This window comes from Lutjanus erythropterus, chromosome 10 (assembly GCF_056507025.1).
Source record: "Lutjanus erythropterus isolate fLutEry1 chromosome 10, fLutEry1.hap2, whole genome shotgun sequence".
NCBI lineage: Eukaryota > Metazoa > Chordata > Actinopteri > Lutjaniformes > Lutjanidae > Lutjanus > Lutjanus erythropterus.
In genome coordinates this window covers 37330816-37345065 of record NC_139326.1, presented here as the reverse complement: position 1 = coordinate 37345065, position 14250 = coordinate 37330816, and the positions used below count along the sequence as shown (strand labels likewise).

The 14250-nt window shown below is 39.0% G+C and overlaps 2 protein-coding genes across 3 annotated transcripts in view; one reads left to right on the top strand and one right to left on the bottom strand.

Moving 5' to 3' along the window:
- The window catches only part of mamdc2a (MAM domain containing 2a), a 54475-nt gene extending 50077 nt beyond the window's left edge, over positions 1 to 4398 (top strand). Inside the window, exons 13-14 of the mRNA XM_084729215.1 lie at positions 2522 to 2606; positions 3123 to 4398. Coding sequence (XP_084585341.1) covers positions 2522 to 2606; positions 3123 to 3184 — 147 coding nt within the window. The 3' untranslated portion in view covers positions 3185 to 4398. The remainder of the gene's footprint in view (positions 1 to 2521; positions 2607 to 3122) is intronic.
- A 5491-nt stretch (positions 4399 to 9889) lies between these two features.
- Positions 9890 to 14250, bottom strand: part of zfr (zinc finger RNA binding protein) — a 28001-nt gene continuing 23640 nt past the window's right edge. Inside the window, exons 18-20 of one of the 2 annotated variants that reach the window (XM_084729214.1) lie at positions 13297 to 13408; positions 12241 to 12338; positions 9890 to 11150 (exon numbers count right to left, since the gene is read on the bottom strand). In XM_084729214.1, coding sequence (XP_084585340.1) covers positions 10968 to 11150; positions 12241 to 12338; positions 13297 to 13408 — 393 coding nt within the window. In that variant the 3' untranslated portion in view covers positions 9890 to 10967. Of the gene's footprint in view, positions 11151 to 12240; positions 12339 to 13296; positions 13409 to 14250 lie in introns of those variants that run through there. The other variant, XR_014771480.1, reaches the window with a different exon arrangement.

The window sequence follows — 14250 nt, the reverse complement described above, 5'->3', positions numbered from 1 at the left end:
ATATAAAACAAAAAGGTGCCACAAATTTAAAGGACGTGGTGTGTGTATTGGGTGTAAACAAAGCACTGAAAGCCACTTCAGTTACAATCTGTAAATAAATGTTCAGTTTAACTGGAGCATGTTTTCACTCAGCTGTGATGGTACTTGAATGTTTATCTTCTTAGCCTTATATGGAGCAGCCAAGTCAACAGCTCTGTGGTAGGGACAGTCACTGGTTCCTCAGTATTGTTAAAAAAAACAAACAGATATCCTCATCACTGAATCTGCAGTTTGATGTCTATTTTTGATCATGGTAAAAATCTCCAGACAGATGGAAGATGAACCTCTGAGTTGAGATGATTGTGTCACAATGATACACAATCTATACATTCACCAGGTTGTTCAACTTAAAACATCTAAAAAGCTGCCACACCATAGAGTAATTAAACACCCCAAATAAAGATAATGGACTTATAAACACTACTGGTATAATGGCACAAATTTGCAAATTATCTACTATCTATCTATCAAACTATCTATCTACTACTAGAAAATACTTTGTACCTTTGTGTCTAACAAGAAGGGTTGTGTCTGGTCTCAAGACCACAGCTGGTCTCTAGAAAACTTAAAAGTTTTTGATGATATTGCAATATCAAGACCAACCAACCAACCAACCACCCAACCAATCAACCAACTACCCAACCAACCACCCAACCAATCAACCAACCACCCAACCAATCACACAACAAACCACTCAAGAAACCCACCAACCGACCACTCAGCCAACCAACCAACCAACCATCCAGCCAAACACTCAGCCAACCAACCAACCACCCAACAAACCACCTAGCCACCCTACCACCCAGCCCGCCCAACCAGTTACCCAACAAACCAACCAACCAATCAACCAACCATCCACCCAGTGCTAGATTCGTACAAATATGACTGGGTTACCCAACATAATCCACAGACATTGTACCAGTTTCATGTAGGAACTACTTCCTGCAGTACAATCTAAAAGAACTACTACAGAATATACTGGAACTACTTTCTTTCCTACCAGAAAGAAAGTAGTTCCTACATGAAACTGCTCACAACAATGTCTGTGGATTATCTTGAATAACTGGGTTGTGATTTTTGGAAAGAGACACTTGTTTTGAATTTTTCAAATTCTTTTCTTTCATTTTGGTGCTTTGAGTGCCACAAGTCAAAGCCCATTTAGTTCCATTATGTTGGAGAAAAGACAGACATCTCTACAGCTGATATCACAAAAATGCAACTCACACCAAAACTATCTGGACGCATAAATAGCACTACAGGCCTGAAGAAAATTATTGATTTTGGTTAGAATGCTCTCTTAAAGTAATAAACACAGGAGAGAAAAAAATTTAGATCAGACTTTAACTTTTGTCTTACTTTCCTCACAGGACTTATGTAAGATTCTCTGTCCTCACAGAGGAGCTCTTTTTAATGCTTAGTACTGATTAACAGACAAAATGCTCATGGTTAAGAAAATAATCTTACCACATGATCTAGATTGTAGCTATTCTAGACCTTTTGAAGCCAAACATACTAAATCAGACTTACTGGTTGTTCCTTTGAGTCAGATGTGATTGGTTGTTGAATTCTCAGGAGCATTAAATGGCCACGCTACAAATGACAGCCCTTTCTTGAGAAATTTACCAAACATAAATAGATTTGTATCTCCTACTCAGCCATTTTTATCTCTGCCGGGAGGGGATCTTGTAATTGCTTCCATGTGTGTGTGTGTGTGTGTGTGTGAGAGAGAGAGAGAGAGAGAGAGAGAGAGTGCGAATTTTGGAAAATCCTTGCAAAAACTTTTTTTTAATGCCTTTATGTTTTTAAGACAGGGGGTATCATGTTTTCAGGTCATTCCACTCTTGTGAACACGATATTTTGAGAAAACCTCAAGATTTCATACACTAATTATAACAACAGTACTCACAAATATCTAAGAGGATAAAATGATGAGGGGATGGCTTTTTATATTTACAAGGTCAAAGGTCAACTTCACTGTGGCACCATAATCTTCAGCTCTCTATCAGTCTCTAAGTGAAGACAGAATGTTTCTCACTGGAAATTATTCACTGGAATCACACATGTATAGTGAGAACTTCCATTTTGCCAAAAAATACACTTAAGAACTTTTAATAAATTCCTTGAAACTTACAGGTCAATACAGTGGTAAGTTCCATATTAAATTACTTTAAAGTGGTGGCCTGGTAGCTCAGTTGGTAGAGTGTGTACCCAGTGTACTGAGGCTGTGAGTCCTCCACAGCAGCTGTTGGTTCAACTCTTTGGCTCTTTGATGCATTTCATCCTCCACTTTTTTCCACCCTTTCCTGTCCTGTCCATTAAAGACATAAAAGCCCCCTACCACCATGAATTAAAATATAGATTTAAGTCAAATTTACTCCATGATATATTGGTCACACACCCTGTTCTTTGGACAGTGGACATCACAATTTCAGTTTCACTGTTTGGTTAACATAGTCTAATAATATTTTTTTGTTTCCCGCAGATTATATTTGAAGCTATCCGTGGCCCAACACTACGAAGTGATATCGCTATTGATGACATCAGTTTTAAAAGGGGACCATGTGAAGGTTTGTATGAAGCCTATTTTACACCGCATGCAGCATGGCAGTGATATGTGTGTAGCATGTCTGATGCAGCACGTCAAGCTGCAGCTGTAACTCCACAAAACAAGACTGGAAAAGTACATATTTGTGTTTATTTTTGGCCAGGAAAAATATAGGAAACACACACATAATTTAAAAAAATCAGATAATGTGCAAGACATCATTTAAAACAATTTTATATGTGTTTGAACACTTTGTGTGCTGCAGCAGGCTTGCAGCATGCAGCAAAAATAGAACTCTATTCTATATTTACTGCATGCTGCGAGCCTCCTGCAGCTGCAACATGCTGCATTTGCACTTGGAGTAAATACATGCAATCCACTACAATTCTAATTAAGGCATTTTGACTGCTGCATACATGCTGCATGTGGTGTAAAATGGCAGTACACATCCAAATTATTTCACTCTAAACAGCTGTTATTGTGTCTCTAATACCCAGTGTTTAACCAGCGTGTGTTGTCTTGTCCTCTTCCTCCTCAGATCCTGGTGACATCACTCCATACTCGGGCTTCTCAGAGTATTTCAACGAGATTGAGAACTGAGGCTGCCTCTCTCTCTGTGTAAATGCTTGGTAGTTTTTCAGACTTGGGCTGGGCGGCTTTCAGAAGTATGAATGTGAACAATCCACCACGACAATTTACAAAGTTGTAGAGCGATGTTTGTGTTGCAGCCAGGACCTCCACCTCACCTCACCGTACTGCTGTCTGTTCTTCACTTCCCAGCCCAGCTATTACAGTGTTTGTGCTTTAATCCTCAGTGTTTCTTTGATTGTGGGTGCATTACACGCAAGGAGAATGGTCATAACCACTCCTTGTGACAACATTATCCAATTACATGACCACAATCCAGTGTTTATCCCTGTTGACATGATGCACAAGAAGTTGTACAAATATTTGCCAAGTATATCATAAGGAAAAAGAAAATAGCTACAGCTAATTTTCATTCAGAGCTCAGGTACAATAAAATCATTAACAAAAGCACACAGAAATGCGTCTTTGGGCAAACTCTTGATAGGAAACACAGCTTTAAAGGGACAGTTCACCCCAAAATCAAAACCACATATTTTTCCTCTTACCTATAGTGCTGTTTATCCATCTAGATAGTTTAGGTGTGAGTTGCAGAGTTTTGGAGAAATCAGCTGTAGAGATGTCTGCCTTCTCTCCAGTATAATGGGACTAAATGGCACTCAGCTTGTGCCTAAATGAAAGTACACAAAGCACACATTCACACAACCCCATGAAACTGTTCTTTTATTTGGGCTTCCACTGTTGCACTGTTTGTTCATTAGCTCTATTCTGTATATATGTGTTAATAGTATCAGGTGATTGAATTTAGAAATGGTTTGAGGTCCAACAAACGAGGACGCTTAGCTCTGGACAGGTTTCAATGAATGCCAATACATACAACTCTGCTGATAGTTCTTACGTATCTCATCTCAGAATATATGTAGGTTATTTTTTCATCAGATTACTCTTAGTTATTTCACCACCCCCGATGTAGGCATTTACAGATTTTGGCCACTTTTCTTTGGATGATTCCTGTGTCGTCTTTCCAAGGCATGGCTTCAGTAAGGTGCTGGAAACCTTCCATACAGGTTTGACCCATGCTGACTCATTAGCATCGTACAGTTGCAGAAGATTTATCAGTCATACATGCTATACTGCCCTGTACACTACTGCTGAACTGTTATTGTACCTTGGTCTTCCTGTTAAGCCTGATAACCAAACTGATTTTGATTAAATTCCTTGGAAAATCAGAGATGTCTTTGTATTTCTTGATGATCTTAATATTTTAAAGTGCATGAACCTGCCATGACTGTTTCTGAGATTCTGGAACCACCATGTTAGGTACCAATAACATAGATCTGCCTCTTAAACATTTCAATTAACTACAACTTATGCCGTCTAACAGCTTGAGCCATTATTTCCATGATCACATTGTACTTACTTCAAGTGATAGTTCAGCCAAAAATAAAATTTCACTCAATATCTACTCAGCCCTGTGCTGATGTGAGGATGGGTGAAGATAAGTTAACATAAGTTCACAAAACACTCCTGGAGCTTCAGAGTTGTAGCCAAATCCAGTACAATTGAAGTGAACACTGACCAGTTTTAAAATGTAAAAAAAAGAACATAAAAAAACACAAAATGTCTCCATACTGCTCGTGTGGTGTAATCCAAGTGTCTGTAAGCCACAACATTAAAATTTGCCATTTACACCATGTTTTTATCCTAAATGTCAACTGTAGCCTCTTAGACCTGATCCTCGTTCACACACCTGAAGCAGGTACACAAGCTATACAAGATCTCGTGATGCCTTCAGATGTGTGTTTACACGCTACCTGAAAGCGACTCAGACAACAGAGCGAGATCTGCTCAGAAACAGTGACTTGTTATGCGTACTGTTGACTTCGCAAAATTTCAACAAAGAAGAAAATGTCTGAGGACTTCGACATAGAAGAGGAACATCATTTCTTTGCTGCAGCTGCGCTGCTTCAGGCGTGTGAACAAGGATCAGGTCTGAGACCTGAATAGTTGAATAGTTTTGGTAACAATTTTAACATCCACCTTCATTTTCTCTTCCAAATGTTTAGCTGAAAATTTGTCCTTACATCAGCAACTGCAGTAAGATTATTTTATCACCACTAACTTTCACTCAGCTGTAAACGTCACTCCTAATAGAAACAGAGATGCTGGGCTTTGCTGGACTTTGAAGTGGACCTGCTGTCTTTGGAGAACCAAAGTCAATCACATAAGTGACTGTCATCATGTCATCCTGGTCTCCGTCTGCGCTCAGTCAGTGTTATAAGAGACAAGAGGCCTCACGCATCAACAGTCTCTTAAATTGTCTCTTACATTTTCTCATTTTAGAGGAAAATAAGAGATGTCAACTCCAGATGCATCTAATGCTCTAATGCGCCCAAATCTGCTCTTAGCCTGAATGATGAATCCCTGTTGATTGTAAACTCTCTTGATCTTGTCAGGTGCTGTGCTGTGTGCAAATGCTCTGGCACATGGCCAAAACATTGGACAGGCGTCATGAGAGAAGACTGCAAGAAGAAGTAAAGCACTAATGAGAAACATCCTGTGATGCTCCGTCAGCAGACTGACGCAAAATAACTGAAGTGAGAGAATGGAAAAGTCATATAATAAAACTTAGAGTTAATTTAAGTTACCTTCATTATTATTTTTTAATCAAATTGTTGGTTGTAAAGGAAAGGAAAATAAAAGCACATTTTTTTACCAACTGATCTTAAAGTAAAAGCTATTATTTTTATTAGATTAACTATTTTTATTAGATTATAAATTTAGTTATATTTTTGACTTGTCTGATAACTTTTTTGTGACGTTATGTCTTTATGTTTATAAACTCCACAGACATCTTCAAATTACTTGTTTTGTCCACCATCAGTCTAATCCTTGAAATATTTCACATATGATGACATAGAATAGATTTGTGAAGCAGTGCATAGATGTGAGAAGACTTAAAATATCACACTTTCAGCTGTTAGTAGTTAAAGGCACCCCTCTAAGGTGAAAAACTGAGTATTTCTTATTATATAAGTATAGATAGTTTCAGTTAAACAATAATTGCTATTATCAGAAATAATAATTCAACCATTCTTGAGAATTGGGACAAGTCATGTCCAAAACAATACAAAACAAAACAAAACAAAACTGGGTGAGAAAACATTCTTTAAGGATTTATGAAATATATGTATTAATGAAATGTTGTGGTTTGCTTTAATTTTTGTAATTCCTAAACTTGCTCTGTGCCAGAAAACAGACTTGACCCAGACAGGAATTCATAACCTTCAAAAAGTTTAAAAGCCTTCAGAATTTAAAACTGTTTAAAATTGTTTCCCAGATTCCCATCGACTCTGTCAGACTTACAAAATAATTTAATCAGGTAATTTCATGTGTCATGTTTTAATTTGCATTAAGAGAACTTAAAAAAATCAAACTCCCTCTCAAAATATGATTTTGTTTGTTATAAAAACGCGAAAATTCTTTAAATTTGTGTTTCCTTTTGTTGGACAATTAGTGGACCGTGAAAACAAGATGTTTTTTCTCATATTTTAGTAAAATTGCTCTCGACCACTCGTAAAATCTTCTCTTATCTAAGGGCAAAACTAAGAAAACACTGTTGAATCCTAGAAATCAGTGAGTACTAACAAACTAAGGACACATTGTGGATATGAACAAAATTAGAGGAAAACTTGTTCGTGAATGGTTTCTTCCATGAGGCCCAATGTTTGGTCACATATGCATGGCACGGTGCCTCATCAGGGGAAATGTGGCTTTTTCCAAAACCCTTACTAAGACAGCTGTTGGAGAACATCATCACATTACCTTTCAATATGTTTCAAACTGCGCGTCCTCCTGTACTCCGCCACATCAGCAGAGAAAGGCTTCGAGGACAGGTTCACGTCCTCACCGGCAGTGAAATCTTGAAGGTGTCCTGTGATCACTGATGTGAGCACAGTCACATATTTCCCCATCTCCACAGAAACGCCAGTGTCTGGGAAACTGGAGTTCATTTCCTGCAGAGAAGTGTGCAGCACAGTAGACACTGATTTGCATCTCAAAAAGTGAGGCTCACGTCAAATGATTTCATATGTGCTACATTTCAGACATGTTTCCTAGTGTCGTGGTTTGGTATCCAAGGGGCATCCTTGAAAAGCTCATTTGTTGACAAGCAGTTTTTAAAAATCTTTTTTGTGCAAAACATGACAAATAGTTAAATTATTGCTTGCTACAAATATTTAGGTTTGGCACATGAACAATTTTTTAAAAAGTTAAATTTATAACCTAAATGAGCAGTGTAAATTGGAAACTAAAAGTCACATTTTGAAAAAAAAAAAAAAAATGTTGTAATTTTAGCCTAGACACATAAGAGAATGTAATATTCATACGTGCGTGTGGTTTAAGGGTTAAGAGCCACACATATATGGGAAGGGAAAACCCCATACAGGATATTATAGGCTGTCTGGGAATTGCAAATGAAGACAAAAATGTCCAGGAAAATCCCAAACACTGACACTGAACCACAACACAGAAGTCTGTCTACTAACAGGTCACTGATTCTGCCTACATGAAACGGTGTGATGGAGTTGAGTTCCTTCTCCTCTCCGTTAGTTAAGAGCACCCTCTAATGGTTTGAAAAGTCCTCTAATCTGAGGCAGGACTGGCCTCACTCTGTACCGTGTCACAGATCTCTTCTTTTTGTCCTTTACAGAATTTGATGCAGAAGAGTAATTTGGTATCACAGCTGGATCACCTACTGGGAAAAGCACGCAACTGACCCAGTGACTCCAACAAGTTCCAGGTTTATTAGGTAACAACTGGTTTGTGCTGATTTGATTAAAACTATCTGAAACTACTACAACATGGTAAGGGCCTTAACATGACTGCTACATGTGATCTCAGGGCACTGGCTTGAGGACTGGCTTGTGAAAATCTAGTTTTATGACCTTAAGTTCTTGTCAGTGGTGGACTGTCACGACCATTAAGTGTAAAATGACCACCACATTCTGGGCTTTCAGAAAATATACAGGGTGTCCATGTCTTTACAATTTAACAAATTTATTACAAAAGCAAATGAAAAGACAAATCTGTGGAAATTATTACAAAATGAAAAGTAGATATTGAAGTTTTTTTTTGCCTCATTTAATACACCTCTATATGGGCACCATTAGTTGCACAAAGCACATCAAGACAGTACTCAATTTCTTGCCATGTTCGCTGTAGCAAAGCCTCATCAATGGTGGCAATGGCATCAGTGATCTTTTGCTTCATGTGTGAAGCATGAATGTGATTAAAAACTTTGATAACCACTGAGTACATAGAACAAATCTGACTGACATATCTCATCAATGGTTTTTGTAATACATTTTTTAAACTGTAAAGAGACGTTGTGGACACCCTGTATATAAACACTGGGGTTTAAACACCTATAACTGGAAACGGGGTTATTCACCAAACCCGAAGTGACTGCAGCATGCTAGTTTCCTGACAGAGGACTATACCAATGGGGAGATACCTTTGACCCATCTAGGGACAGTCCCTTGGGCTCACTTTGTTTTTTAGCCAAGCTTTGAATGGGCAGACAGGTGTTTAGTAAAGGTGTGGACCCTGGTAGAAGGGCTCTAGATCTAGTCAAGGATACCAGTTAGGGATCCTGGGGAACCAGAGGACAGTCCCCACTTCAACCCACTGGAACACCTGGACCCATCTCTTCAGTCTTGATTGGTCAGATCAGTGTAAACTTACTGTGTCGACACACAATATGCTAACCTGGGTAAGGGGCAAAGGCAGTTATTCTTTAAAGACTTACCAGTGGTTACCAAAAGAGAAGAAGCAGGCTAAATGTTTTAATTTGTTTAAACATACAGACTAAGGGCTTGTTACAGTCTGTCAATGGCTGGGATATATAGGCAACAAGTGAACGATCAGTTCTGTAAAGTTGATGTCTTGGAAACTAAAAATGGGCAAGTGCAATGATCTGAGCGACTCACACAAGGACCAGATTGTCATGGCTAGATGACTGAGTCAGAGCATCTCCATCTCCAGCAGGTCTTCTGGGGTGTCCCCCATATGTAGCGGTTAATACCTACCAAAAGTGGTCCAAGGAAAGACAACTGATGAACCACCGACAGAGTCAAGGGGGCCCAAGGCTCATTGATGCTTGTGAGGAGCAAAGGCTAGCTTGTTTGGTCTGATCCCACAGAACAGCCACTGTACTGCTGACTACAATAGAAAGGTGTAAGACAACCCTCTGTGTTACAGTTTGTTGCGTAGAGTGCTGGTCCACTGCAGAAAAGCATTTGCAATGGACATATGAGGACCAGAACTGGATTATGGACCAATGGACGAAGGTTGCCTGGTGTTGACTTAGCCACCAAATTTCCAAGATCTGACATCTGACATCTGTGGGATGTGCTGGAACTACAAGTCCGATCCAGGGAAGCCTCACTTCGCAGCTTACAGGACTTTAAAGATGTGCTGTGAACGTCTTGTGTCAGATACCACAGGACACACAGAGACCACGTGGGAATCCAAATCCCAATGGGTCAGAGCTGTTTTGCTGGAAGGAGGGTGACCTAAATGCAGGTGGTTTTAATACTGTGGCTAACTGATGTAGACAAGCTGCTACTAGTTTGTAAAATAGGCTGGATGCAAACCCTGGTTTACACTGTATACTATGGGAACAACAAAGTTACCCTGCAAAACAAAAAAGATTCACAATTCTTCAATCTGGAAATGTATTTATTCTGCTACTGGAATTATAAAGCAGAATGCAGAGCACAGCAAGCATTCACAACAGAACCTACACTGAAGGGCTTATACATTAGTGTCCCTCCCATTCCCGGTCAATATTATTATTATTACTATTATTATCATTATTTCCAGTTCTGAACTTAATTTAGCACCTAACCGAGTTAAAAGGCAAGCAAGCCAATAAAGTTCCTTATCAACCAGGAAAACAAAAAATTTAAAAGCCAAAATGCAACGTGAACATGGCCATGTTTTCCACAAACCAAAGTGTTCCTTTTTAACTATTTAAAGATTATACAAATACTTTCATATATATGAAAGTGAAAAGACATAACACTGACATTTAGGGCTGACAACTTCACTACTAACAAAGATCTATTAACAGTTAAACTTCTTCTGAATCTTTGTGCAATGCCTCGTAGGTCTTTTGTCTTAAGTGTAGCCTAGCGTTGAGACAGAACAGGACCACAGCATCAAACATCACTTGCATTAAGCACAGTAATTCATATTTAAAAGAAAAAACTTTGAAAATTAGTTTGGCCAAATGAATGCTTCACAATAATAACATCAACACGGTCCACCTCTGAATGCAACTATACAGATGAATGAAGGCTTTTACATTTATCGTCGCTGTTCCTCTTGATCCACAATACAGAGAATCTGGCTTCATTTTTGATCCTGTGATCTCCACCTTCCTTCACAACTTATATTCGAACAGAAACACGGTTCAGAGGGGAGCAGCAGCAGAAGCTTAAGAGGCCACTGTCATCAACACTTCTATTTAAGAAGCACAGGTAAAAACTGCTTTATCTAATAGAGAGGTCTGGACCCCAACTTTTAGAAATCTACAACTAAAACAGTACACAAATTGACTTTTTTGTTTGTGTAATACAGTGTGAGGCTGCGATTACACTGGTACATCTTAAAAAGGGAGAAAAACAAAAAAACAACAGCCACGCTGGACCTTAGCCAGTACACAGGAGACAGCGCATACAACATGTTAGTACATCTTCATATGTAGATTACTTTAAATTAGTAACAGAGAAGCTTAGAAACTATCATAATCTTTCTTGTCCTTTTTGCCTTCACCCTCGAAGCTGTCTGTCCCGTCACTGTTGTCGCGGCGACGCTTGCGGCTGTTGCGGATGTTGAAGCGGGGGTTTATCTGCGGCAGAGGGTCCATACCCAAAACTTTATGGATTTGGCGGAATGCCAGCAGCCTCAGAGCAAACTGTAGGAATACAGAAACAATTAGCAGCCAGCAGAAGGCGTCTTGTCATCTTTATGAAAAGAGAACAAACTAAACCAAGATTTACACATGATTCTCAAGGGATATTTCCAATTTTCTGAAGTGGAGGTCATGTAGGGTTCTTATCCATAGTCAGTATTACCTACAACTGATGACAGTCGACACACCCCCGGTTTGGAGAAGCAGCAGTGAAAAAAAATGCACTGAAAGCACCAGTTTAAATATATGCTATATTTACAATATTTTCATTGCTTGTCTTGCCATCACACAGCCTTCTGTTGGAAAAACATGGCTATACAAGCCAAATACCACTCTCGAAAACCACCAGACTCCATTGACAAATGTTTTGTTCAATAGTTTTAGTCTGACCGTACCTTGAAGAACATGAGCTGCTCAGCTACCGCTACCCTGATCAGTTAGTTTGAGAACAGAAACAAACTAACCAATCAAGGCAACGGTAGGACAGCAACTCCTACATCCTCCAAGGTCAAAAGACTGTTTTTACCAATGCAGTCTGGTTGGTTTAGAAAGAGTGATGTCCGGCTTATATGACTGCAGTTTCCAATGGAAAAGGGTTTGTAACTGCAAGTTAAAGAAGTGTAAATATTCTTTATACCGTACACTTCAAGTTAGATGAAAGCATCCACAGCAGTACATTGCTTAACTTCCCACACCGGTACTCCTGCTGCTTCTCCAAACTAGGGGTGTGTTAAGCACCATCTACTGTTGTTAATACACCAACTATGGATAACAGTACCTCATACAACCCCCATAATAACAAAACAGAACTCTCCCTTTAATACCTGGTTATACCACTCTCTAAAAGTACAAAAGATTTCTACATCAACAGGCACAGAAGACAAGTTAATAAATCTAAAATCTAAATCCTAAAAGTTCTGCTCTATTGTCTGAAAACTTCAGTTTGTACATACCTTTGGACTTGGTGCATTCACCATCACATTTACTTTTTCCAATTGTTTTCAAAGCACTGTCATTTCTCCTGTTGTTGTCACTCTAATTTCTGCACACCTCGAACAGCCTGATAGTTTCAATATAATTTAAGAGTTCGTACTTGGGCACTTGAGGTAATGTCCTCTCTCTGTTGCTCTCCCATGGGTGTTAGAGTATCCACAGGCTTCTTTTCACAAGGATCTACCAATCCTGGTCCACCTGTGACAAGTTAAAGAGCATTTAAGCAATGTTCCATTTCATCATGTTTTCAGTGTCCTCTTGATCTATGCAATATTTTAAATTCAGAGATAAAACTGAAATAAGTCACACATTTTGATCAACACAGAAGTGTTGCCTGATATTTCCATGACCTTTACATCACACATTTGGCAAATTAGTGTGATATGTACTGTGAAACATTGACTGTCACTGTGTCTTATATTTTAAAACTTCTCACACCATTTCATCTCCAGAATCTAATTTAGTTAATTTTGGTAGCCTTTGACTCTATACAAAGTCATTTAACTCTTACAGTTCATAACTATTTATCTGTTACAATGAAGCAGAGAAGATTCTTCAAATTTTGCAAAGAGGCTGAACTCTCACATTCTGCTGAGTTCTGACAAATATTTAAAGCTTTGATTGCAGTATTGTGAAAATGTTTGATTTTAAGTTCAAACTACTTTTTCATCATGTCAACCAAATTTCAGATGTTAACTTGGACAGAACCCTGGATTGTGTCCACTGAAACTCAGGAAAAAGTTCTAGTCAGTTATGAGGAACTTTGAGTGTTTGACGCCCCCTTGAAAGAGAATGTTTCTACAATATGTAGAATCAGAGGCTAGACAGTCAGAGCCAGCCTGTGTACATGTGCACAACATTTTGTTATGATAGCTCACAGCAAGCTTGATTTATGTGTAGGCAAAAAAGGGTGCATTATCACAACTTTGAAAATGATTTGCGTCAACAGAACGGCTAACAAAATGGTAAATCAAAAACCAAAAGACATATGTGTGGTTGCCAGGAATAACCACAGAATGTTCTTTTGTTTCTAAGTGTTTTATTTTGTATTTGTGTCTGTAGGACCCCTTTGAAAATATAAGATGCTACATGTCAAGAGACTATCTTTTCAGTGAATTCAATAACCAATGCATAGGAAAATAAATCAGTATCTTACCAGGGAGTAAAATCCCGGATGAAATACATTCAAAGACACGTCTCAGTGCATCACCTGGGCTGAGGGGGGCAGAAGCGCTACTGATTGCCTTCTCAACCAGCAGCTCCATGGCCTGAGCAGAACAAACAATTAAGATGGCTTACATGGCTGGCAAACACACAAAATATCTACTTGTATTACAACAGTCTGTTTTAATTACAATAACTGTTTAAAAGGTGAGCGCATGGATATTTTGTACAAAGAGTAACATATTACTAACACTTGTGCCTTGTCTTGGTAGCCATTGGTTAGTTTACATAAAAATGAAATGCAAAAGACTGCCGATGTGATGTATGCCAACATTTGTGTTTAATCCAAACTCCAGCAGTGTGGCATCATCTCACCAGGGCCACTTTGTAGTCCATGGAGAGGTAGAGACTTATAATGATTTTAGTAAATGAAGTTGTGAGACTTCAACCTGAAGAGTTCTGGGGTCATCAGAAAGTAATACCTGACAAGCGGCTAAAACTACTGTTGTGCATTATTTTCTGGTTGTGTCAGTATTCTCTCTCCGTTTGTGTAAGACATTCTCTAACTGCTCAGCGAGACTCAGAGTTATACCGGTAATTTATCTGTTCACCCAAGCAACAACTCTCCTTGAAGCGCAGCCAAGCACCCCAGCTGCACAGATAAGAAGCAGCGAACGTTGGGTTATGGTTATGCACAAGACTACAGGCCTACTCAAAACACTGGGCTATATTTATGTGTGTGTGAAGATTAACTTTGTTTGAACCTTGATGGAGACAGCCACCCGTTCCACCGTGTCTCCTAGGAGGGAATGGTGTGCGTTTTTGTTTGTGTGTGTGTGTGTGTGTGTGTGTGTGTGTGGAGCCATGTCTACGTTTTTTCGACCAGCTGTGATATATTTGGAGAGTACCTAGAACCCCAGATGGTCAGCTACCGCTATCATCTGGT